This window comes from Pygoscelis adeliae, unplaced genomic scaffold, assembly GCF_000699105.1.
Source record: "Pygoscelis adeliae isolate BGI_AS28 unplaced genomic scaffold, ASM69910v1 Scaffold38, whole genome shotgun sequence".
In the NCBI taxonomy this organism is placed as follows: Eukaryota; Metazoa; Chordata; class Aves; order Sphenisciformes; family Spheniscidae; genus Pygoscelis; species Pygoscelis adeliae.
The window spans coordinates 1,887,011-1,913,943 of record NW_008825614.1 but is presented as its reverse complement, the minus strand read 5'-3'; the positions used below and the strand labels follow the sequence as shown (position 1 = coordinate 1,913,943).

General features: G+C 43.9%; 1 protein-coding gene across 1 annotated transcript in view; it reads left to right on the top strand.

Annotated features, from left to right (window-relative positions):
- Window positions 1-26,933, top strand: part of LOC103924315 (liprin-beta-1-like) — an 84,112-nt gene that overhangs the window by 27,891 nt on the left and 29,288 nt on the right. Inside the window, exons 2-8 of the mRNA XM_009332809.1 lie at window positions 1,655-1,816; window positions 3,868-4,073; window positions 16,007-16,093; window positions 17,320-17,433; window positions 17,991-18,122; window positions 24,192-24,284; window positions 26,654-26,768. Of these exons, the coding sequence (XP_009331084.1) occupies window positions 1,753-1,816; window positions 3,868-4,073; window positions 16,007-16,093; window positions 17,320-17,433; window positions 17,991-18,122; window positions 24,192-24,284; window positions 26,654-26,768 (811 nt within the window). The 5' untranslated portion in view covers window positions 1,655-1,752. The remainder of the gene's footprint in view (window positions 1-1,654; window positions 1,817-3,867; window positions 4,074-16,006; window positions 16,094-17,319; window positions 17,434-17,990; window positions 18,123-24,191; window positions 24,285-26,653; window positions 26,769-26,933) is intronic.

Here is a 26,933-nt window from a genome sequence, read left to right as displayed (position 1 = left end):
ACCTGGTTATCTGAGCCAGGAAATCCTAAAGAAGAAAGGACAAGACTGTCTGTCTTCAGAATTGTCCAAGTGAATGTGTTTGCAAAAGCTGAGTTTTCTGCTCTTTTGTTATCAGGCATAGGGGCACGGACCAAATATCTTGCAGAATCTGCATATTATGGCAGGTATTGTACTGCTTGAAGTTTACTGTTTACATTGTGTTTAAAATCGAGGGCTTCCTCCTTGAAGGTTGGAAGTCTTCAGTTATGACACTACTGCATTTTTTAAGATTCGCAATACCTTCACTTACAGGTATTTCGACTTTTTGAAGTTCTCTTGGCTTTTGTGACTCTGGCAACTAAATAATAAAGCCAGACAGTTGCCAAAAGTGCAGTAGTCTTTGTGCTATCATTCAAAAGTTACCACAGGGTTTGGACCTACTTTATGTTACAAAAGTTTTGATGTGGAAGATGAAGTATTTGTTGGCGTTTCAAGGATAGCATTTCAGCAAAGCTAGCTGGCAGCCTCCAATAAAAGCTATCTCCCAGCTGGGTCAAACTAGTAAGGCGACTTGTAGGAGGAAAAATTAAGTTTATAACGTGAATTTTTGTTTTGCTATGGTTTGTAGTAGACTCTTTTCCAGGACTTATGCCAGAGATACTGTGAACAACTTTCTTAATTGCTTATGTTGGGGCAAATGTCAGCAGCAGTGCGGCCTAGTACAAAAAACAAATGGCAGGGTATGCAAAAGGTTAAAGTGAGTTTTCCTTCCTGGTGTTTGTTTAGCTTTGTTCCCTAACTGTATTTATAGCAGAAGTAGTCTCGCATGTCCTAGATTAAAGCCACGGCAGTCTGGGCTATTTCGGTGGCTTGTGTGTCCATTGTGCTGGGGTGGAGGGATCGGGTATGCCTCTGACCTCTGCAGCTCCACTTCAGCAAAGTACCTAAGCACGTGTTTAACTTGTAGCCCACTGGGATTTCGGGTCTGCTAGCTCACCTGCCCAGGCAGCATGTTGGGCAGGTTTGCTTTTCCAGACTCTACTGGAAATACTCCTCTGGGGACCAGTTCTGGCTTATAAAAGTTTGAGGGTGGGATCAAATTGCATTGTTACGACATGAATCTCTGCTAAGCTCAGAGCAGCATCTGCGGAGGGATAGTCTGTGCATGCACACTACGTCCAGTGAGTCATGGGCATTTGAGGTATTCTGCCTGTAGGCAAATGATTACATGCCCAGGACTTCTGGATTGTCAGACATCCAGAAATCTTGGGCAAATGGTCAGACTCCTCTTTTTCTATACCAGCAAATTCTTGGGGAGAAAAAATACAGTGGATAGACATGTGGTTTATTGCTGAGTTTCAGCTTCCTTTTAGTGATAGAAGGCCTGTGTCTTCTATGCGAGCTTCCCTGAAATGCCATGTGGGATTTCTGAGGTGCTCTATGGGATGCCCCTTCAGTGGCATGGACCTGCAGGCAGAGCAGGCCATGGGCTGACCAACAGTAGGAACTGGATCATCACATTGGTGGTTTGATTCTTTGATGCCACTTCATGCCTGGTGATGAACACCTCCAAGCCTTGTTGTGGTCAGCAAACGGCCCCAGTCTTCCTGCTGGTCCGGCAATGGTGGTGTCTGAATTCAAAGAACATGCAGTGAAATGAAATTCTCTTTTGCAGATTGAATTGCAGACTTCAGGCTCTGGATCCAGCTCACACTATTGGTGTTTCATTGCTCCTTATGGTGTAGCTGGTGATTGTTCCTGAGAAGAGAGAAGATGATGAGTGATGCAAGTGACATGCTCGCTGCGGCGCTGGAGCAGATGGATGGCATTATAGCAGGTAAACGCCTGGGGCAGCTTGTTCGTTTAACTGTTTCCATTCTCCTTTCTCATACCTGGAGGGCAGAGTTTCAGGCTGAGAAGGGAATGTGCTGGTAATTGTGTTTGGTGTCTTCCCTTATAGCTTAGTGGTTACAAATAAATGGAGTGGAGGGATTGCAGACTCTCACAGACAGGGCACGGCTAAATGGATTGTAGTTTTTCTCCTACTCTCTATCAAAATGCTGCTCAAAGTGGCTGAGTGATACAGTTCATCTGGTGCACACAGCACCATGAAAGCCAAGGACAAGGCACGTTTCAAACCAAGATGAGTGTGTTTAAAGAGCTGCTGCAAGGCAGGAAGAGGAAGTTTGCCTAGTACTGGCTACTCTGAACTTCTCTCAACTCTGAAGAGTTAAAACATGAATTGAATTTTTCTTTTTTCAAAATTGGAATGTTTTGGGTCCAAACATGTGGCTTGGACCTGCCTTTAACATTTGAGTTTTTATAAGTACCTGTAAATTGTAAGTGGACTAAGGAGAGACATCACAAAGTATGCAACCTCTGCTTTTAAGTTGAGTCTGGTGAGTTAGAAAATAATGTAAGTGCACAACATGGAGGAGCAAAGCAGCAAGAAATTAATAGTTTAATCCTATTCCAGCAGAGCTATGCAAACAGCTGCCCAAACTGAAAAAATACTCTGCAAGGATAGCAACACAGTTATAAAGTCTTTAATAGTTCCACTTAAAATAATTTCCCTTAGGGAAAAAAATAATCATACAGTGCGTGCTTTGTTTGAACAATGACTTTTCTCTGCAGTTTTCCTAAAGATATTAAGGACACATAGCTGGAACATGTGGATTCAGTTGGATCATAATGATCTCTAAAAATACATATAAACTGTGACTTTAGTAATTTCCATAAGTAGATACTGGTATTTGGATCCAATCATGTATCTGTGTTTCCAAGAGCCTAAGTTGGTTATGGCAGGATGAGGTTTAATATAAAAATAAAATGTGATGTTGGGAAGTTTAAGTCACCACAGACTTAATTTACCCATGTGTCTGAACAGACTTACAAAGTAATACAACAAAGGGATATCAACTCCTATGCTGTTGTGGGGATTTTTGCTCTTCATTTTTTTCAAAGGGAATTAGCAGAATACTTGCATTTTTGTGGCTTACCAGATGAGGTGAATGAAAGTTCGTGGAAGTGCATAGATGGCATATCACTGTAGTTTTCAAAAGTTGACAGTACAAAGGCTGATGCTCTGTCATGAACATGTCTCATTGTGCCAAGGCATTACAGTATTAAGGTCACAAATCAGTGTGCTGAAATTATAGTTGGAATTAGCTAGGTTGACTTAAATCAACCTTAATCCTGAATTCGTAGTTTCCTTCCTTACTTAATGTATAGCAACTTTTAATGTAGGTCGAATATACGTACTGTGAGTTTATGCAGATAAGAGATTTTTCTCTTTCTTAGCATGCAAATAGTGCTACAATGTCAAACTGTTGGGTTTAAAATTTTTTCTCATGTAGAAGTGATTCACTCTTTATCTTCATATTTTTCTTTATTCTTCTAAAAAAAATTCCAGTGCCTTGGAGCAGCGTAACATATTTCTGCATGGAAAAGAAAATGCAGAGCACGGTTTCCTCTGGAAACCATCGGTGTCTGACGTGGGTCATGCAATCCCTACAGGGTGACTCAAAGCGTTGGCAGAGCCTGTTCCCCCTGCAGTACTTTCCACCTCTGATACATCCCAGGGAGCAGGAGCCCAGCCTGCGCCTTGGACCTGTGGGCACGGTTGTGGCGTACGTGTCCTCTGCCGGATCAGCCCACCTCCTTCCTGCTGGAGCTTCCATCCACATAGCGTGCCGGCAAGGGCTTGCCCTTCTCCAAATTGCCATGTGGCGCGTGGGGCAAGAATGGTGGGCAGAATCCAGCACCAGCGCTGAGTTTGGTTCAGATAAATGCCCACCAGGAGCAAACGCTGCCTAGCATTTCTCAGCCTTGCTGCAGGTCTGACCTGCTTGCCTCGTGCTTGACCCTGTGCGATATTGCTCCCTCCAGGTTCGAAGGCACTGGAGTACTCCAACGGCATCTTTGACTGCCAGTCCCCCACCTCTCCCTTCATGGGGGGCCTGCGGGCGCTGCACCTGGTGGAGGACTTGCGGGGCTTGCTGGACATGATGGAAGCGGATGAGAGAGAGGGGCTGCGCTGCCAGGTTCCGGACTCGACAGCAGAGGCTCTGATCGAATGGCTCCAAAGTCAAATGGTACAGTCTCGCCTTGTTTCACTCGTAACGCGCTCGTTTTGTTTGTTAGCTAGACCAGCTTAGGCAGTGGGGCTGTGTTTTATGCAGGGCATTTAAAAGTTTTAGAGTAGGTTTCAAAGAACCAAAGCGAAGAGATTTTGGTTTGGAGGTGATGCTGTGGGGCCTCAAAAGCTGTAGCACAAATACCTTGTGCAGTGGGTTGGCCTGTGCTTTTTGTTGATATACCACTGTGCCTCATTTTGGGAAGCAAAAAATGTTCACTAATTGGAGTTTCATCTCAGAGGTTTGGGGAAAGACATTTTTAAAGGAATCAGACACTTAAATGGGGGGAGGGGGGGAAGCTGTTTTCAGTATGAACTTTTCACTAAAAAGCATTTTTGGCAGCATATTTTCTACAGGGACCAATGTTGTTACTGAGCTTCCTTACCTGGTTTGTAACGGAAGTGAGTGGTGTAAGCTCAGCATCCCTTTAACCTGGGAACAAAACCAAATTTTTATTTTCTGTGTTTGTGACAATCCACCAGTTTTTGTCACCCTCGCTTTAAAAATATGCCAAAATATACCTGACAAGGCTGTTCTTTCCCCAAGACTTGCTTTTCCCAAAAAATCAATTATTATTCAAGGGAAGGCTACACTGGGAAATAAAATGTTGTGCTTATCAGAAGGTGAGTTACATGGCATAGTTTTCAAAGGACCCACTGGTTTTACTTCCAGGTGGCCTGTGACTAGTGACTTCCTAGCAGGGCCAAGTAGGAGTCCTTGTGCTCGTGGACTGTGGGAGGCTTTGCGTTGTGGTGGTCTGGGTGTGCACAGGTTTCTGGGAAGTTCCAGCAGTGGAAGTCAAGAATTATTTCCAGAGGCCGTGCTTCAGGGTTTAAGTCAGCCTGTAGCTGTAACAATGACAGCAGCGGTAGGTGTGCACTTCTGCAGATTTTGCCAAATCTGTACTGCAGCAGTGTCTGGGTCCTCCCGTCTGACACACTTGGCGTTGGCCAAGGTAACGCCATACTGCTGAAATGGGGATGCCAGATCTGATGAAGGCTGGGTCTGATGCAGGACAGGCCACCGTGGTGGCTCTGTGTTGTACCCTGTGCAGTGCTGCTGTTTGGGACGGGCAGCCACCATCGCCTGGTCCCTTCCCAGGACGAGCATCACAGCCTCTCAGAAAGGGTTCAGTCACCCTGGAGCCACGGCTGATCTTGTGTAAAACGTTTTTATCTTGATACAGGGGTTTATTTCAGCGCGCAGTTGCAGCCAAGGGTGGTGGGTGCAGGACTGTGTTTGGCCTGCGCTCCCCAGCCATGGGTTTGGCAGGCGTGGAGCTGCGGCTGGCGCTGGGTGACGTGACGTGCCATCTAGTGGCACACGGGCAGTGCGCAGCACAGCGGGAAGAGACGGGGACCTGGGCTAGCACGGCTGGGCTCGCTTGCGTAGCTCTTCCAGAAAGGTTTGAGGGGAGAGCTTTTTTTTTTTTCTCCTTCTTTGCTTTGAACTACGCGTTTGAAAACGCCTGAAGCTTAATGAAGCACGTGGGAGCTTTCCCACTGCCTCCAGTGGGATTTGGATCTCGCCCCCGCTGTCAAAGCGTGGCAGCCAACGCTGAGATCAGGAGGAGGAGATGGGAGTGACATTCGAGTCAGGTCTTTAAAACACGCAGAATTCCTGCTAACATCAGCGTTTCCTTCCTGTGTAATGTACAGCAGTGAACATCACTGTAACTAGTCTCTGCTCTGTGTGGAGCAGAAATAAAGGGACATAACAGGTTTCATGCAAGTATGGCTTTTATAAATAAAAAAATGTTCATGTGCCAAATAAACAGCCATGGAAAACTAACTGCTCCCCATGGTGTGCATAGACATCAGTAGTCCACGCTTAGTGATGCTGATCCACCGCATGTTATTCTGGAGTAAAGGGGCCCAGCAGTGTGGCTGGAGGCTGCAGTGCCTGTTGAGATTAATGAGGTGAAGACCAGTCGTTGCCCCTTGTGGTGGCAAATGTGTGATTTAGGGATGCCTGGCTGTTAGGATCTGGAACGAGGTCCTTCAGACCCGCGTGATGGGGATCACCACATGGCAATGAGACAGTAATGGTTTTCATTGCAGCCATGGGCTGAATCTGGGAGAGGAAGGGCTCTGTTGTGCCATTCAGCTTAGTGCCTCCTGGGCACTGGAAAAGATGTGCAGGGGTTGTGTATACAAAAGATTGCAGAAAATAGCTATTCTATCTCTGCTTCTCCTCATTCTGCCTCAAATTATTCCCCTGTACTCTGGCATCCTTAAAGCCCCTAGTAGGAAAGACTGAACATTACACTTCGTATTGTGCTACAAGCATGGGATTTGCAGGTGTCACCAGTGTCGCCGGTCCCTGTCTGAGCAGGAAGGTGTTACGTTGAAGTGCCCGTATGATTTGCAGGAAGGCTTTCTGCAACTATTGCCCATCCTTACCGAAGAAGGGAAGACACCTCCTTGGTTTGAAATCGGTTTAGTCCTCCATGCGTGAAGAAGTTGCATCCACCGGGCTATTCCAAGCTGCTGGAGCTGGTGTGTGACATCCCATCCAAAGCTGTAAGCAAGTCTCTCGTGTCTCAGAGGAAAACAAAAATAGTGTTTGCTGCTGCCAAACAGTGTGTCACAAGAGAAAAATCCTCTCCTGGCCCCTGCAGGGAAACCACTGATGCCCTAGTTGGGAAAAGGGTCTGACAGCAGTCTTCCAAAGTTGCTCGCTTCTGTAAAATGGGGCAGAGCATTCAGTTTTGCCATGCCAGAATTGGCTGAGCCATGTCCCTGTACCACTTCTTAGTGACCGCTTCCTTTCTGCTCCTCTCAGTGTGTTCATCTGTGCAAGCTCTCAAAAAGGGCCAACGAGTTAAAACGCCTCATGCTGATTTTTTTTAATGAGTGGATGCCAGATGGCCACATAACACCAGAGCACACGTACAGTGCCCGGACATCTGGCAGAGCTCTTCCAAGAGAATCCATCGTGTGGTCCCCACGGGGAGTTCAGAGAAGTTGTACATGCAGCTTTCTGCTGCACAAATAAGCCAGTTTAACTATAATGTGTTATTTCTAGTTGTCCGTCTACAGCGCAAAACTGATCTCTGTGTTGCTGAAACCCTGCTCATATCTCCATGTGCAAATGGAGGGCAAGTGAATGTCATGGTTAAAATTACAAATGAGGCCGTTTGTTCTAAGTCTGGAAAGGGACTGAGGCTTTTTCTAAGCTCAGACGTATTGGGACTGTGTGCTTTCACTGGGGACCAGACCTGAAATCCATAGCCAGATCATAACTATTGCAAAGTTTTGGAGTTTTTTCAGATTTCTCCTGATCAATGGAAATGTTTAATGTATTCTGATGTGTGCTTTAATAAAACATGTGCTGTACTCCGTGAAAACGGAGCTTCTGACTTGAATATAGACAGCATGTGAGTAAGCTGTAACGTCATCGCCAGTAACAAGACCATTTTAAATGAAACTCTGCCTTTTGCAAGACCAAGGCAGCCCTGTTGTGTCCAGCTGGAAGTTGATGGATCCATGTCTTGAAGAATAATTCTCAGAAACCTTGCTCCCAGTCATGAATGTTGCTCCAGTTTTTCTTCAGTTGAAACAAATAAGAGACAGTTTTCTTTTGGTTATTATTTTTCTTGACAGTGTTTTTTTGGTGTTTTTTTAAAAATACATCTTACGCAACAACCTTCCCAGAAAGAAGAAACCAACTGTGTCTTGTTAAAAAGGAGGGTGAAGGGTAGAAGTGGGTGGACAGTCCCTTCCCACACCTCACAGCCAGCTTACCCAAGCTCCTGATCTGAACTTGTGTATGTGGGTCCTGTTGTGTGCCTTCTTCTCTTTAAAGGGTGTGCTCCTGCAACAAAAGAGCCAGAATAATACTTTTTCTTTAAAATCCACAGCATGTGCAACTGTGATTTTAGCTTTGGAAGTGACTTTCTGAATTTTAATATATATATTATAAATTTTTTTTTTCCACTCCAGAAGTGAATTTCTGAAGTTGACTGTAAGATCATTAAAGCAAAACAAACATTATGGCCCCCAAAGGTTTCTTGAAGAACATTTTCAGCTCATCTGAAGATGATAGTTAATTTGAGCTGTGGTATCCGTAGTGGATTGTGCAATCCAGAGTGTTGCTGCTGTGAATAGCGGACAAATAAGCCAGTTTAACTATAATGTGTTATTTCTAGTTGTCCGTCTACAGCGCAAAACTGATCTCTGTGTTGCTGAAACCCTGCTCATATCTCCATGTGCAAATGGAGGGCAAGTGAATGTCATGGTTAAAATTACAAATGAGGCCATTTGTTCTAAGTCTGGAAAGGGACTGAGGCTTTTTCTAAGCTCAGACGTATTGGGACTGTGTGCTTTCACTGGGGACCAGACCTGAAATCCATAGCCAGATCATAACTATTGCAAAGTTTTGGAGTTTTTTCAGATTTCTCCTGATCAATGGAAATGTTTAATGTATTCTGATGTGTGCTTTAATAAAACATGTGCTGTACTCCGTGAAAACGGAGCTTCTGACTTGAATATAGACAGCATGTGAGTAAGCTGTAACGTCATCGCCAGTAACAAGACCATTTTAAATGAAACTCTGCCTTTTGCAAGACCAAGGCAGCCCTGTTGTGTCCAGCTGGAAGTTGATGGATCCATGTCTTGAAGAATAATTCTCAGAAACCTTGCTCCCAGTCATGAATGTTGCTCCAGTTTTTCTTCAGTTGAAACAAATAAGAGACAGTTTTCTTTTGGTTATTATTTTTCTTGACAGTGTTTTTTTGGTGTTTTTTTAAAAATACATCTTACGCAACAACCTTCCCAGAAAGAAGAAACCAACTGTGTCTTGTTAAAAAGGAGGGTGAAGGGTAGAAGTGGGTGGACAGTCCCTTCCCACACCTCACAGCCAGCTTACCCAAGCTCCTGATCTGAACTTGTGTATGTGGGTCCTGTTGTGTGCCTTCTTCTCTTTAAAGGGTGTGCTCCTGCAACAAAAGAGCCAGAATAATACTTTTTCTTTAAAATCCACAGCATGTGCAACTGTGATTTTAGCTTTGGAAGTGACTTTCTGAATTTTAATATATATATTATAATTTTTTTTTTCCACTCCAGAAGTGAATTTCTGAAGTTGACTGTAAGATCATTAAAGCAAAACAAACATTATGGCCCCCAAAGGTTTCTTGAAGAACATTTTCAGCTCATCTGAAGATGATAGTTAATTTGAGCTGTGGTATCCGTAGTGGATTGTGCAATCCAGAGTGTTGCTGCTGTGAATAGCGGATCTGTCATCTCACAGACCAGCCTCAGATTTTGACACTTCTTCAACAATTTGGTTCTTCCAGAGAGTGGCTGGGAGTAATGAGAGTTAATATGAGGGGATATTAGAAGTCAGGGAGAAGTTTTCCTCGCTGGATAAACATAGCTTGTAATCTTACAGAGATATATTGGCCTATTTGGATGACAGGGTGGTTCCCAAGTGGGGGAAGTGGTTTGGTTAGCCAGAAATCATCTCATATTTCTCATTCATGGAAAAATCTTGTCTTCAAACCAAAGTTTGTTGTTTGATTGTCTTTGTGTGGGCGTACAGTGCATTCATTTAGCTGTGCTTATGTTGAGTTTAGCTATCGAAAGGTCCTATGGTAATGTGTGGCACATAGGCGTTTACCACCAAACACCTGTTTGAGATCCTTCCTCAAGTTGCAATATGAAAGGAGCCTTGTGATACCATTTCAGCCTGTCATAATAAACTGCCTCCCAGCAATACTTTTTGTCTGTGAGAGAGCTGCCTCTCGAAGTTCTTGAAACACAGGACCCTGCTGCTTGCTAAAGGTGATCATCCAGACTGGTGTGCTTTTAACACTGGAAGATAATACGGGCTCATTTATAGCACGTCTTGGCATGGCATCTTCAGGCATCGTGGATATGAGTTCACTGGCCGTAAGAACAACCCGTGCGGTCCTGCGCTGGAGCCCTGATGGCAGAGCCATCAAAAATCACCATTCCCAATCCAAAACACATCAGTCTGGCTTAAAACACACGGCTTCTGCTCCTCTTCTGCTCTGCTCTTTTGTTCTGGGTTATTCAGGATTCATGTTTTTGAGATTTTTATCTATCAATGGTAGTTGTAAATGTTTCTTTTTAATAATAAAAGCTGTGGGTTTTGAGATAATCACAGGACTCCCAGAGCTAGGCTCTGTGGTCAAAAATACCAAGGATTTGTTATGCTGCTGCTGTTACTGGGTAAATGGAAACTTAAACGTGAGGACAGAGGTTGGTTGTTATTGTTGTATTTTACATGGTTCTTAAGTATGACATAAACTTGAGACAAAGCCACTCGTGAGACCTGGGACAGTTGAGCCAACTTTTACCTTCCTCTTTTGCTTGGCGCCTACAAGTGAATTACATGTGTTTTTCCAGCTTTTGCAATTAATAGCCCATCAAGAAAAGAAAATTCCCTCCTGTCTACCATGTAGTCAGGTAAAGGGATCGGAATTGCTCTTTTCTTGTGTGTTTTTGGGTTGGATGATTTCCGCAGTGCTGGCAGGGTGCAGAGGAGGGGGTTGCTTTTGCAGGGGGCTGTTCAGCAAGAAGCGAGGGTCAAGATGGCCAGCTGCCACCTGCGTGGGGCTGCCCTTACTCCCAGTCAGGTTTACGCAGCTCTGCACCCCACGTACCTGCATCCTCCTCCACCTCGCTGCATGGCCTTTGCGTGTTGGGATCTCAGCGGCAGGCTCAGGTTGGAAGAAGGGTTGATCTTCCCGGGCTTTGATGTGTTAATTCCCCAGAGGAGCTGCTTGCTCCGCCTGAGGAGTGCCGCTGCTTCTAGGCTCCGCTTCCTACATCTCCCACTCCGCTGCCACATTTGCCTCCGTCCTTGGTTAGATGAGGAAACCTGCTGTCGCTTAACCTCTCCGTCTCCGTTCGGAGGAGCCCTGACGGCGCCGCTCGGCACGGCGGGCGCCTGCGGTGCTGGGGCGGCAGCGCTCAGCCTCGGCTGCCTGCCACAGTCACTCGCGTCCTTGAATGCATGAAGATAGTCATGACCAGCATGGAGTATAGCTGGGACATTCACGGACAGTGTGTATGGCTAAATAAGGTAAGGCTATCTGTGTTTGTCCTGACTCTTGCATTTCTCCGAGTGACAAGCCATAGCTGGGCAATGCTGGTAGGGAATAAGCATTTCGTCTTTCTCTTGTATCAGATACCAGCCGAGCTGCTATTGAAGAAACTGAATATTTTGAAACAGTGGCATCTTCCCTATTCAACAGCCGTGTTATTTATGTTTAGAAAATGTTTCAGGTAAATTCCTCAGAGTGAAGTTCTGTCTTAAGCTGGTTTTCTTTCAGAATTCACTTTTATTGTAGTGAAGCCTTTAAAATATGATGCGGGGGTTTTGAGTGGGTTTTAGGGTTTTTTTCCCTTGCTTGTTCTGTAGGGAGGGACTAATCTGTAAACTTTAGGAAAAGCTTAGCAGCAGGTCTGCCTGCCTGCTATCAGAGCATGTGGAGCAGGCTGCAGATACTCAGAGTGATGAGTAGGGAGGCGTGAAATGCAGGCGATGCCGGTTTGGGAGTGCAGCGGTGGGCTCCCGTGCAAACTGGTTAAACACAGGTACAAACTGTGTTCAGAGAGGTTTGACCAGCATGAATCTGGGATGGAATTAATACTTACGGAGGGTAAAGCTGTCACAGCTCTGTATGACAGGGGAAATGGTGGTGAATTGGTGGGAAACCTGGAGGCTCTGCCCGTGGCACACCAGGTGATGTTGAGGTAGCTGAGGCTGGAGGAGCCCCCCTGCAAGGGACTCCCTAAAACTGAGTGAGCAGGCAGAACAGCAGTAGCCGTGCTTAGCTAAGCATTGGTAATGTGTGTGATAATGATCTGAACAACGTAAGCATGTTGATGAGATCTAATTTAACTCCAGATGGTCAGGAAAGAGATGTCAGGGACAGCTCACTTGCCCGACTGTTGACTGGGCTGTGGTGGTCAAAACAGTCAGTGCAATCTGCCATACAAGAAAATAATGCTGTGGGGTGGCAGCTCCTTCTATACAAATCAAATTGCATCTTCAGCAAGAACAGTGGGATTTGTTCTGCTTATTTTGTCTCAAAAGCAGAAGAGAAAATGAGGGTATCAGCTGCAGTAGGCTAAAAATGAGTTTTATTTTTGAAAGGAGAATTCAGCAGTTGAAAGGAAATGAATTTTTTATTTTTTTTTTTAATTAGGAGGCTTAAAACAGCAGCTATTAGAAACTTTCCTGCGGTTTGGAATACTAACTCGCTTCCAGGGAAAATGGATTAAAGACTGAGGGCAGGCAAGCTGTGAAAGTTTGGTGAGGCATCCACTTATTACAGGAATAATTCCCTCCAGAGCAGTGTGGATTTTTACACTTACGTGATTGCAGACAAAGCTTACACACGTGTTTAACAGATTAGCCACGGATTGATCTTGCAGAGTTTTTAAGTGCACTGGGTCTGATCTTATAAGGCATTTTAAGTAAATGCTTAACCTCAAACTTTTGTGAAGCCTCAGTGGCATCGTGACAACTGTTCTTTTGTTTTTAGGATTAAGATCAGTACTGGTAAATCTGCATTCTCTTCCCATACAGTGTTTTGCAATTAATCCCTAAATTGAAAACACATGCTAAGTCTAACCACTTAATTGAACGTAGATTTTAAGTTGCTGATGAAGAAGAGCCACCTTTGGAAAATGGCAAAGCCTGTCTTACACTGCTAGTAAACTATGTTAATCCTGTATTGACTTCGATGATACAAATTTGATCCAGAACTACCAAGTGCCCCAGATACTCCTGCACTCCTGCTGTTGAATCAAATATTTACTTTTTTTTGTTTGGTTTGGTTTGTTAAAGCAGAGCCATTGCTCTACAGAGTGAGTAGTTGCCGGGCTCAGTCCCAGGGGAGGCTGCGGGTCCCCAGGTGGAGAGAAACTCCTCCTGAAGGACACACCAAGTGTTGCTCACCCAGGTTTTGCACACACCAGGTGTCCTGGCATATTTCACACCTCCCTGCAGCCCGTTTGTCCCCGTTAGGGCTCCCTCCACCCCATCTCCTGATGCAGTGCTTTCCCATATCCAGTGTTTGGGCATCTTCCCTCTCCATTTCTCTTCAGTCCTGCCCACTGCTGTCATTACCCCATTCTTCTTTTCACGTGTTTAATCTCCTCTCTTCTTTCCTCATCTGTCTGGGAAGAAAATCATGGCGGGTATCAACTTTTTACCTTTGAAGACATTGGAGAGAAGAGATGTGGGAAGGCATTGTGTGGCCGTTGCCTGCAGGTCCCTGATCTCTGCACCACCATAGGAGGTGCTGCAGCTGCTGCTCTGTGAAATAGCTGCTGTGACTTCTCTGTGTTGTCCTTTCTTCAACTCTCATCTTTTTCCCCACTGTAACCAGTCAGTGACTTTCTTGCCTTTTCATACCTAAAATGAAGAGTTAGTCCCAGGTATTATGCAGAAGTTAACAACATGTCAGGCAAAAAGTGAACTGCTGTTGGGTTGTACACAAAGTTTTCTGTTTTCAGTGTACCACAGGAGGTCTGGTTTTATGCAGATTTTACAAAATATTTCTGGCGACTGCCAGCAAAGACGTCTTTGTATTTGGTTTTGTGGGAGAACAACCTTTACTCCAGTCCTGTTTGGGGTTCCCATCACCACCTCCCTCTTTCTTACGGCAATGTGCAGCTGCAGCCTGAACTCTCACTCTCTAAATGCTCCTATTTTAAAACCAAGTACGATGTGCTGAGCAAAACAGGATATTTTTTTGAGGAATGGGAAGAGAGTTTAACAACAAAGGTGTCTTGGCAAGATGCTGTGCACAATGACTAACATTCTGCTTTAACACCTCGTCAGTTTTCACAGCATCGTAAAGACATTATCATCACAGTGTGAAAGCAATACTTACCTCAACATATTTTCTTCACGCAGTCTTTGGCTTTAGTTAATTTCTGTCTGGTTACACTGACTAGAGATATCAGGAGGTTCAGTGGTTAGAGCGCTGATGTGGTGGTTGGGAGGCAGGGAGTCAAGTCTGCGCTTTGACAAGGACTTTCATGTGAGCCCTGGCAGGATGGAGGGGTGTCTTTGCACCTTGGCTGCCTGCTTGTAATGGGGGATGAATATCGCTTTCCTACAGCAGAGACACACACTGGACTGATAAATTTGTTGTATATTACAAAATACAGACGCTGTATTCATGGAGGCTGAGGAAGTGCCTGAGATGTGTTGGAGGTCTTTAAATGAGAAGGGAGCTACAGCATAGCAAAAGTATGCAAAAACCTCGTTTTTGTATTTTGCGTACAAGTCAAGTTACAAAATTTAAAGCATAATCTGGTAGTTGAGCAGCTAACAAGTTTATTTGGGAAGCTCTTCGACTTCTTTCACGTAAATGAAAACTGTTACAAAACTGAAGATCTCACTGGTCTTGAATGGAAATCCTATGCCATGAGCTAAATTCTGGTGGAGGTGGGGGAAAACAGAGCAAACTCGGAAGCTTAGAGTACTTCTGCCTTGGTGCTTAATTTCTCGATGGTCAGAAGGCCTAGTCATTTACTGCTAAATAATTCAGATTCAGGGTATCGTTATGGTGTGAGGTATTGGTACAAATTACTAGGGAGCATCCTTTCTTAGTCTGCTGTAGCTCTAGTGATTTGAGGGGAGATGCTACAGTCACCTTGTAAATGTTACACATGTATGCTTGGGAGACACATTTGCAACTGCACTCTGATTTACAAGCTGCCAGGACACAGACTGATTTCTTGAGGAGAGCACTAAGGTGAGGTCAAATACTTCATGCCCCCTTCTGTTTGCTTTGCATCTAATCTTTAAGTGATGCTGGAGGGCATTTTATTCCTCTGGTTTTAAACAAGGCAGTTTTTCCCGTCATCCAAAGTCAGGCATGTAACTTAGAAAAGGAGTTTTAGCTGGCAGGTTTCCTGAGGCATCGTCTGCAATCAGGGGAGACAGGCTGTTTGAAAGGGAGATTCAAAGCGGGAGCCCAAGGCCTGCAGCTCCTGCATGGGGGTGTCCTCTCATGGCAGGGTTGTGCTGCAGACTCACTGGGGCGCGAGGATTAGTAGCCCAGTTTCCTTTCATCACATATGTAGAGGGAAATCAATGTCCCTCGGAGTTGGTGGGAGCCTCTGTACTGAGCACACTGGATTTCAGAGCAGCTTCTCAGACTCCTCTAAGTGATTTATGCAATGATGGGAATAAGAATTTATTTTCTGAGCTGAGATCCGATTGTGGCGTCCATCACAAAGTGCTTTGAGACAGCTTTGAATATGGATAGAGTAAAATCCTTCTTGCTGCTCAAGAGCATTGAAGTTATTATGAAGAAAGTTGCTGATTCCTCTGAACTCTCTGATAGCATTAACATGTATTCTTGTTTCTTTTTAGCCTCAGGCAGCTTTATAAAGAGATGTGTTTAGAGTGCAGACGTTCACCCATACCCAGTAAAACGTGCCTGATGTAAAAGGATGTCTCTTACTGTGTGTTTTAGAAAAAATTGTTTGACTTGCAAGAAGCATAACGCACATTTTGTAGATTGCACATTGATTTTTTCACTTGCTGAATGTCTTGGGGTATTCGTCTCTTTGCAAATGTGGCTTAGCATAGTACACCATTGAGCACAAATTTTGTTAACAAAATGCTGAATGCACAGTAAGTGAATTTTGCAGAATTGGGTCACCAAAAGGTTCTTCCTTTCTCATCTTTAGGTCTCTGAACAATTCTTGTCCTGAATGGTGGTCGTGTATCCTTTGTTGACAGTTTGTTTGATTTGTATCCCTTTGGGGGCTGAAGAATACTTTAAATCTGTTCTTGAACTGTGCAGATGAAAAATACTCCTTAAGTGTGTTGATAATGTTGAATGATGCTTATGGTACGATAGCTGATGACACAATATTTGCTGTCTTTTTCAGACTAACGGACATATATCTGGGAGTGGAGATGTGTATCAAGAAAGGCTGGCTCGTCTGGAAAATGATAAGGAATCTCTTGTTCTGCAAGTGAGTAGTCACCTAAATTATTTTTTCTGCTCTTGCATTCATAAGACTTTTTGATAGTATGTGATAAAACCTCTGAGGATTTATTTGCAGTTGTGTCATCTTGGACAGTGTTCAGAAGGCTTGCTGATTACCTGAGAGTTAACACGGATTAAGGATAGGTGTGAATTTAGATTGCAGGAAAAATCTAAAGGGCTTTCTTTCTGTGTATCTGATCTCTTTTTGAATCTTGTTAGGTGAGCAGGTCTGCAGAGTGACCACCTTCTTACATTCATGTGTATCCTTAAGATCACCATTTTTCATGACCATTCACATGCTGTCCGCATCAGGTGACAGATGTCCTGTCCTTGTGAAAGGTGACAAAAGCTGCAGGACTGTCCAAAGGGCAGGAGGAGACGAGCAGCTCCCTCGGAGGTCCTGCTCACCTGCTGCTGGGCCGGACTGGGTCAGCCCTGAGAGCTCTTGCCAGCTGGTTTACTCTTGCCATCAGAGTTGGGACTACCTGGCACCCCTTGGCCTGCACAGGCATCATGCCGTCCCCTGACATGGACCTGGCCTAAGGGCTGTGACAACACTGAGCTCTGCTCTAGGCAGCTTGCCCTTGTTCCCAGCAGTACTGCAGATTTCCTCGAAAGAGCCTGTTTAAGCAAAAAACTTAATTCAGAAAAGGCAAAATGGGAATCAGTCTGCAGTCTCAAAGGTGTTGTCTTGGTCTTGCCTAGCCTCAGTCCGTGTGTTTTAACCTCCTTTGCTTTTATTGTTCTGAAAAGGAGAAACTGTATGCTGTGGTACACTGTGTGCAGTCACTTGGAAAGCAGAATAAATTGTATGCAGTGAGGTTTAGCTACTTGGTTGTTAAGGTAGGAGCTAGTGGGTTTTAGTTAATGTATTGTCACAGTAAAGGCATAATTGTTGGCTGTAAAATGCAGCAGCCACCCCTTGCATAAACTTCCCGTACAAGTCAGGTGGGGAGATGCAGAATTGCATTGTGTCCACCAGAACTTTGGCTGAAATTCCAGAAAGCATGAGGGGAGAGCTTTCCCTCCTCTCTTGTCACCTTTGGCATGCGTTGTGTCCACTGCAGAGCTCTGCTGCTGCTCCTCCTCCCGCTGTGGTCCCATTTCATCTGTGGCCCAGCCAGCACTGTTAGCCACATACAGTTCTTCAGGTGACACATATGGCATGGGTGCAAGGTACTAAATATGCATCCCTTTTTCTCTGCTGTGCAGGTAAGTGTGCTTACGGACCAGGTGGAAGCCCAAGGAGAAAAGATTCGGGATCTGGAGTTCTGTCTAGAGGAGCACAGGGAGAAGCTGAATGCCACGGAAGAGATGCTGCAGCAGGTATTTCACAGGCGTATGTCTGTCTTGCTGTCTGTCTTAACGAACTGCATTTTGCTTCGGTGAGAGCAGCACACTTCAAGGTGTTGCACCCCTTGATGTCTCTTAACTAAGTGATAATTTTCTACCATATTTGCTTTAAAGTCTTTGTACTTGGTGATGTCAGTGCTGCTTTACACTGTAGGAATCCAGTCTTGCTCTTCTTTGAGCCTTTCCCCACTGAACTTCAAAGAGACTTGGATTAAAGCCTCTGGCAGGGTGGGTGCTGGCAGGGTGAGGTTCCCCTCAAAGCTCCTTGCTGCCCAGAGGAACTGTGATGACAGACAAGCTTTTTTCTTGTCCTGGCAGCCAACCCATGATAGTTCCTCTGTGATCTCAGATGCATCCTAGGTGTCTGTAGTCTGTCAGATGGGTAATAGCCATGTCCCAGGGCTTCAGAGAGTGCAAGGAAGAGTGTGATGCTTTTCCCCATGAAAGAGGCCTTTAGCTGTAGAAATAAATTACTGATTTCTTCCCCTTGGATGAATAATTCTGTTCTCTTCCTCTTTATCTTGAATCAGGAGCTTTTAAGCAGAACATCCCTTGAAACTCAGAAGCTAGATCTTATGGCAGAAATTTCCACTCTGAAGTTGAAGCTTACATCTGTAGAGAAGGATAGATTGGACTATGAGGACAGATTCAGAGACACAGAGGTGAGTAAAACCCAACTGAATAAATTGTGAAAGCTGTGTGTGGCTTCACGTTACCTGAAAATTTCCTGGGAGGTTTTTTTTTTTTTTGCCAAACAAGAAGGGAATTCATCTTCAAGGTTAAAACATTTATCTCTTAAAATAAAAAGTGTCCTCTTTGGTAAACTCTGGTTTTACACAGAAAGAATTCCAAACCCAGTTTTTGATTCTTGCCGTCAGATCTAAGGAGGGATGGCATTTAGGATGGATTTAAATAAAATCATGAACATACTGCACTCTCCTGTCCCAACTTGAAACTGTCATTGTCTTAGTAAGGCATGTCTGAGGCAAACGCTTAAGCCCATTTCAAGTACAAAAAGCACGCATGTGCAGAGGCACAGCACACTAAAAGACATAACATTTGGTTTCAGTAACAGAGAGAATGAGGTGACTCAGTGTGAGGACACTTTGAAGCCTCACTTCAAACCCCAGCCCCACAGAAGCCCAGGACCGAGAGGCCAGCGGTTACTCATCTCAGCCTGGCTTCAGCCCAGCGGTGTACAGTGCCAGGCAGAGCTGCAGCCCAGAGCTGCCATCCCTGGCAGTGCTGTCCTGGGGTGTTTGCCCTCTGTGCGCCTCAGATCTGTGTAGCTGAACCTTGCTCTTGTTTGAAGCCAGAAAGCCTCAAAGCAGGTGGACAAACCCAGTTTTTCCAGGAAACTCCAAGAATTGGGCCAAGGTTAGCTGCCAGGGTGACATACCCCATATCAGAAATACCTTGGAGTCTGCCTAGGAAGCAGAACAAAATTTCCAATTCTGGGTTCATCAGTGAGCTGAAATGTCAGATGTTTGTATTGTGGACGTTCCAGTTGTCATTCATTTCTGGAAGGGAAGAAGCCATAATGGCATCACAGGAGACAAAATTTGCCCTTTCCACTTCAACCAGTGGTTTATCAACTCCCTTCCAGTTTCCTACATATTTTCCAGTGAAGTGTCGTTCCTCACTTGTATTGCAAGCGTAAGAGCAAAAGTTAGGCTTGCTTTTGAATTCCTTTCTTTGAGAGAAGTCCACACGTTGAAAACTAGTGACTCAAATCATGTTCAGCTTTGAAAGGTGGTGATCATTTACGTAGTGATGGCGGTGTACGTTCCTGCAGTGTAGCACATCTGGGTGCTGCTAAGCTGTGGATCGGATTCATGTTGCCTCCTGTTATCTTTTCCTCTAGTTTGATACCCGATGTTATTTGAAGGATCACAGCTTTGCCTTAAAAGCAGCTGACTTTGCAGTCCAGGCAAGTACTGTGCCTGGCAATGCTGGAGAAATTGGCAGGTGGTAAGGTGGAGGGAATCGCTGAAGGTCTTCTGCATCCATAGGAAGTGTGTTAAGAGCTGACTGCTTTCTCAGCTCCCATGAGGTCTCTCTGCCCACACAGTGGTTGGCTCTTTCATGAATTACAGCATACAACAGGTAACACTCTTCACCTGTATACTGACGCCTATCATAAGCAGCCCAAACAATAGATAAATGAGTTGACATCAGCAGTAAATGGCTTTGGGGAGGCAAGGTTTGGTCCAAAGGACTGCAGTGAGCGAGTGCTTTCAGAACTGGACTTAACTGCATCTCCATTTGTAAACACTCTGTGGTTTCTTGTGCTTTCCAAAACAGGTAACAGAAGTGATTGGTCTGGGCTTTGTGTGATTTGCTTCCTCTTTTTCTATTCTTATTTTTATTGAATATGATTCTTTGCTGAGCTTTCATGCACTCCTTCTTCTTTCATTTCCCTCCTGAACTGCAGTCTCTCCGTAACTTAATAGCACAATTCAGACAGCAGACTGAGAAGGTGAATGTGGAGCTACCTCTGTTCCCAGAAAAGTGGTTAGTGTGAGGACCATGACATGCACTGCAACTCTGTAGGCTCGGTGCAAGAGGCCTACCTGCATGGCAGCTATGAAGACCTTTCTCTTTGAAATACCTTGAAATACGCTTAATGTCTTTGATAAAAATAAGATAACCTAAATTATGTTTAAAAGGTAATTACTATAATTAGGAGCTATATGTATTTATTTCCTGGATATTTATACTAGAACTAATGAACTATTACTAAAATGTTCCTCCTTCCCTTTGAAAATCAGAATGATGTAGTTTAGTGTGATAGAAATTATTATGTTGTTTCTTCTTTGTTTCAACACTTTATAGTTGTAAAAAGGCTTAGGCTTAGACACTGAAAGGGATAATATGCCTTAATTTCCATTTTGTTCCGTAGAAAAATGAATGGCTAATTAGTTGTACGGGTCTCGGCCATGTGAAATCTCTGACAGGTATTTTGGAGGCAGGACTTATTCAGAAGTACACAATATTTTATTCAGTGTTGATCTAATTATATTCCCGTTTAAAGTAATAGATGATCAATTATTTCAGCAGAGCTGAGTATTTACATGAATATTTAAAATACTCTACCGTAAAACACATTATGGCATTTACATGCAGTGTTCAAAATGGAAAAAATTTCATACCCAAACTGGGAAAGAAAAACTGTGACTATTGCTTCTGTTTTTATTTAGTTAAAAAAAGTCAAAATAAAAAAAACATTGACATCTTAAAACAACTTTTGTGGAGCTACTGTCTCCTACAGAATTACCATTCAGATTAAATCCTTCCTATTATCCAGTTTTAACTTATGTCTGTCATTGCAACTTCCCATTCCAGCTTGGTAGCTTTCTCATATTCACCATTCTTTCTCTAAAGAGATACTTCACTAGATGTGTAAGCTTTTTTCCCTTTGTGCTCTAGGACTTTCCCATCTAGATGTTCACAAATACACAGCTTTTTCAAAGCTAATTGTATACTTAATAGAGATTTAGAATGGTTCTGTTCTTTAAATCGTTCCAGTCTTTCCACTTTCTCAGCAGACACCAGTATTATTTTCCTTAAGGAGCACGGGTGGTCTGAGTTGGGCTGAGTTTATGTAAGAAAATACCGTACAAGGGAGTTTATTTAGGGAGGAGTCCATAACCAGACATGGTCTTTGAAGCAGCAGCCAGAGGTTAAACTGGCTCACTCATGGGGAATTTCTTCATAATTTAAATGCCACCAGTCTCCTTTGTGCAGATGAATTTCGGAGCAGAGCAAAACTATAAATGTAGTTTGTGTTTCCAGTGCCAGTAAGGAAGTCTCTGACCTCTGAAGCTTAAAGTTATCATTGCTTTTTTGTGCCTCCCTGGCCCTGCCATGAAAAGCGCAAGTAACATGAGCAGGGAAGGAAAAGACTTTGGGAAATAGGAGTCTGTATGTCCCACCCTGTCAGCTCCATTCATGGATCCGTGCAAGGAACAGCTGTTGGGTGTTTGCATGGAGGGACCTGACGCTGGATTAGAAGAGGACCATTTAATGACTCTTTCCTGTTTTGCAGGTTTTTAAGACAGGAACATGCGTTATGTCCAGGGCAGGTATTTTAACCCATTTATGAGTGCCCGAAGAGGAGGTATTAAATGCAAGCAGAGCAGGTGCCGTACACTGGCCACCATGTGGGTAACTGTTTTACTGCTGGTTCATCCAAGTCAGGCAGGGAACTCAGTGGGTTTTTGGTCTGATCTCAGATCCTGATGAACCCGTAAACACCCTGAGTGCCATGGGGACATACACACCTCAAGCATCACACTGGTCCCAAAAGGTCTTCAGGTCATAAGCAGTTATAATGGTTGGCACCTTCAGGTTTCAAACAATGCTGTGATCTCCTTGCTGGGGCTGCTGCAGGAGGGGGCAAGGCACAGTCCTTGCTGTGAAAGGTTTGTAGTCAAAATCAGTTGAACAGAGAATAGTGGAAGAAAAGGGTAAATGTTTCAGGGCAGCAAGCAGGAAAGTGAATTACACTGGGAGGATTAGGACTTACTAGGGAACCTCAGTGCCTTTGACAATCTTTACCTCCAGTAGCTTGCCCAAAGTTAAGTAGTAATTCAGTAGCAGGGGAGACAGCCCGGTTTGGGGCTTTTTTCATAAAAGGAGCAGAGTTTTGGTTAGTTATTCCTTTTGCTCAGAGGGGCCTTTTGAATATGGATAACTGGTTTCCCTCTCCTCCTCCAGTATTTTAAAAGTCACATAGTTCAAGTGATAAATATGTAGGCAACAATCTCAGCAGTTATTGCTACTCAGCATATTTTGACATTGGATCGTGCCAAAGCAAAAATGATGGCTGCAGGAAAGAAAAGCCCCAAACAAATCAATTGTTGTAGTGTCAAAGCTGACCACCAGACCTGGGAACATAGATTTGTTAGAGATCTCGAACACTTGGTGTTGATAAGGAACAGCTCAATTAATGTAGTCATGCAGACTGACATCCATGTACATTTATGCTTAGAAGAGTGATGTGCTTTGTAAAGGTCACACATGGAAGAATCAGCGAGGAATTGCAGGTGTATCCAAATGAGAAAGTCATACATTAGCAGTAGTAATTACTACTAGCATCAAAATGTTCTGTGTTTTTATTTTCCTTGTAGTTCTGGTAATTGAGCTTGGATCTTGCTAAAGAAATACAGATGCTGCTCTGTTGCAATCAGATTCATTGAGCACAAAATAATAACCAGAGGCTTGTAAGCTCAGAAAATGTGGCGTGGGGCTGGAAGGCAGGTGTTACCAGGGACCCATGAATACCCTCTAAGTGTCAGCTGCTGGCTTGTTAACTTATAAATTATAAAACTCTACTAATTATACACTTAGCTCTGAAAAATTGTGCGTACAGTTGTTAGCTCGATGTACAGCGTTGCTTGACATGGATAGGATTTGCCTTACCATGTAGGAAGACAAGCCAACCTAAGTACCATACTATCTTCTTGGTACTTTAAAAGCCGTTATACTGCAGTTCAAGTTCACTTAACGTTTTCTAGGGTGCACAAAGAGCTTACCTCCTCTTCTGAAGAGTTTCCTGGTGATACAGCATTACAGTAGCTGCTGAGAAACTGCCTCTTTTTCTTTTTTCACACAAACATAACACTGATCTGGTGTCCATACATAAACTAAAGGTCAGCGAAATATACATGAGGCAGAAGCTTGCTGGACATCTTTGAGTTGTGCGAAAGCCACAGGTTTCTGGTAATGTGTTCCCCTGCTGAGCAAGAAGATCATTTTCCCAATAAGCTGTGGTTTGTTATTCCTTATGTGGAGGGACACTGTTCTGGCTGTCCCCCAGGCTTCCTGTAGGTCTGCAGCTGGCCACTTAAGATCCCATTTCCCCATCTAGAGGGTGGGGAGGTTGGAGAAAGAGTGCCTTGCACCTTGGTGGGGCAGTCAAACTCAGGGTTCATTTGACTACTGCAGGAGGGGAGCTGTAGAGCTGGTGGCACTCAGGGCTGATCTCCAAACCTAGTTGGTCTCTCCAGGAGGATGGCCAGGAGGTTGAGCTGTTCTTCTGAAGAGCTTAGATGTATGTTGGTCGTGGCTCCAAGTTTCTTCCAAACCAGGCTGAATTTGCAAAGCTCAGATGTAGTGGCGCCGTTGATGCTTAAACACATGTGCCTTTGTGCTTGTAGAAACCAGTGATGGCTCTTCTGTTCAGCCCTCAGTTAGAGGGGGTCATCTGAGTGGTGGAAACGTGGATTTACACTGTAATCACTTCATATTTTGAAAAGGCAGGTGACGGCTAGCGAGCCTGGGGTAGGAGGGACTGGGGAGGCGAGGATGTGGCTGCTGTGTATTGACTGGGGAGGGGAGGATGTGGCTGCTGTGTATTGAAGGACGGCTGCCGCGGTTTTCCATTACCCACTCGTAGTGGTGGATATCCAAGCAGTTGAGCAGCCAGAGGGGCAGGAGGCCTTTCTTGGCCCTCAGCACAGGGAACATAACTTCAATTTATGTCTCCCTTTGTCCTCTGCCCTCTTGCCTTCAGTGCAGTAATGCAGAAACTGAGAAATACAGTCCCTGGATATCTAGGAAGCTCTGAATTTGCTTGACTTAGCTATGAATTTGGGTGGTGTGGTTTTGTGTACGGAGTGCCTTTTATTGCTCCTGTGTTTTTATGGTCCTACCAATGGGTAGCTATTGTTCTATTTTGTTTACTGAATTTCGTTGTTGTTTCTGGTCTTGTTTTTCCCCTCACTCAGGATTTGATCCAGGAAATAAATGAATTGCGGTTGAGAGTGGGAGAAATGGACAATGAAAGACTCCAGTATGAGAAAAAACTGAAAACGACCAAAGTAAGTGAGGCTGAGGGGAAGAAGCAGAGATGGGTATAAGTCAGGCTTTAGAAGTTCTCTCTCTTTTCCCCAATCCTTGCCTGCACCCTGCAAAATCCTGAGCATGCAATCCGGCCCAGGCGTTTCATGGGACTCACTTAGCAATAGGGGTTATTTCCAAATTTCATGCTATGGTTTTCAGATCTGGGCATTGTTTTTTTATGAAGGATAACTTACCATGCAGCTGGCTGTTAACAGTAAATTTATTACCTGTTTAGACCCTTGTTTCACATATGTGTCAAGAAACACCAGTTGCAGTACATAAGGCGTATGCCATAGGTGAGGCCAAAGCCGAGCATTTATTTTCTCCTAAATGTGCTAAAAATCAGCCACTTCTGAAGAGAAAGCATTCACCTAAGTAACACTAGCAGCCTGTTTCTGTAAGTGTCTAACTTCTCTTTGCCATTTAGCCTTGTCTCTTTTCTATCTTTAGTTTTCTCTCACTCCTCTGTCTCTGTTACCAGTCTTTAATGGCCAAACTTTCTAGTATGAAAATCAAAGTGGGTCAGATGCAGTATGAAAAGCAGCGGATGGAGCAAAAAAGCCAGATGCTAAAGGTGTAGTAGTTTCTGGGTAACATTGGGCCTGTTTTGAATCCTTCATGTCCCACCGTTTTATGATCTGTCTTGCATCGTGCTGTCACGCTCTGTTCTTCATTAATTGCTGTGTGTTGATATGCAGTGCACCCTTTCCCGTTAGATGTGGAAAGCTCTTTATGTAGATACTCCTTGTAAACAGCTTTTATATTGGATGGGAGAGGATTTTAGTGTTGTGAACTTTGCACAGGTTACGCATAGTGGAATTAGACTTGGGTTAAAATCATTCCACTTCCAAGGGAAGATTGCCTCTTCTGTAGCTCCCGTCCATTTTTCAAACGGAACTTTTTCTCACCTTTTTAGAGAAAATTTATTCATGAAAACTGGCTAGAAAATAGTGATTCTGTCCCCTCTCCCACGTGTAAATTTACATATTGTGTTTCTAATTCAGGGGAAGAAATACACAACAACCACATGCAGCTCTAGTTGCCCATGGGTATAACAGCAGCTTCTCAAGTGACCAAGAGATGGTCTTGTTTTGGAGAAGCATGGGTCCTCCACTGGCAGAAATCCCATCAAAATCAGTACCGAGTTGGAGCACTGGAGGATTGTATTGCCCAACCACTGTTCCGGAAGAAGCTTTGAATTCTTGACAATTTTAAGATTGATCTATTTTTTAATGATGCTTTAGAGCAAACAGGAACCAATTTCAGGAAATTCTGTAGTCTGGGCCATAGTTTGGGTCACAGACATCACTATATATTTGCAACAGATCTTTTGAGGGAAGCTCAGGAATATACCTAAGCCACAGTATTCTAGTCTAGTTTATTCCTTTAAGGATTTAAAAGTTCAGTTAGAAGCTGTAAATGCCAAAATTATGAATCTTGCCTTGTTTTGTTTTGTTTACAAACTGAACAAATTAAATTTTCAGTGTTGGGTACATTTGCACTGAGGGTCCTGTCTTGATGATGCTGTTGCACAAGATATCCTCGGACATCAAAGAAACATGTTACTAAACTGGGTAGGATTTGACTCAAATTTTAAAAAGTTAAATGCATGGATCCGTGCCAGTCACTTGTTAGTGCAGATGGTTAGATCTAAGTTAAAATTTGACAGCATTTATCTAATACACCCCAACTCCCCCAAACACCATCTGTCTTATTCCCATGAATCTCAACTCCAAGCTTCCTTTCCTAATGCTTGATCAGCAAACCCAAACTGTGGCCGAGGTACCACACTTTCGTCTGAACTGCTTTCCAGTATGTGTTTATGTGCTTGATGGTGTCGTGATTGATTTTTCTTTCATAGAAGCAGTGGTTATTTCTGAAACTGTCCTCAGCCTGGTGTAAGCACAGTTCCATAATTGTCCAGCTTTGAACTTGCAAAATGCCTTATAAATACCAAAATTCATAAATACCAAAGTTTGTAAATTTTAGCATTCTGCCTCATCACCTGCACCTTTTCTGTCTCTGTAAGGTTAAATAAATAAGAAAACTGCTTTTTTTACTTTACTCTTTCTTTTTTAAATTTAGATGTAAAATCTCTTTTCAATTATACGGGACGGACACTTTCGGACCAGAGGCCCCCTGGTTTTGCCCCCTTATGGACTCAGCGGTCTGTTGTGATGTTCAGAGTCAGTTTGGCGGGTCTACCCTCAGCCAGTGTAAACGTCAGGGGGCCCGCGGTCATTTCTACCGGCTGAGGACCTGTCCACTGTGCTTCATAGGAGGGAGTTTTGGAAACGTCTCAGATGTGTGTGGAAGCTGTCACTGAGTGATTCTGTGTCTGTTACAGGATGAGCTAGCAGCTTTGAAAGACAAGCTAGAACAGAAGGAAGGCGAGGTAAAAAGATTGCAAGAAAAATTGGTTTGCAAGCTGAAAGGAGAAGGAATTGAAATACTGGACAGAGGTAAGAAGAAGGAAGGTACTCTTACCATGTCCTCCTCAGTCACCTGATCTGAGGTCATCTTTCTGTGAGTGGTTGTGCAGGAAATAACAGATAAAAGCCTCAATTCTCATATACTTTCTGTCTTCGTGTTTACTTCTTTTAATATATTTAGTGGGTGTTCACGAT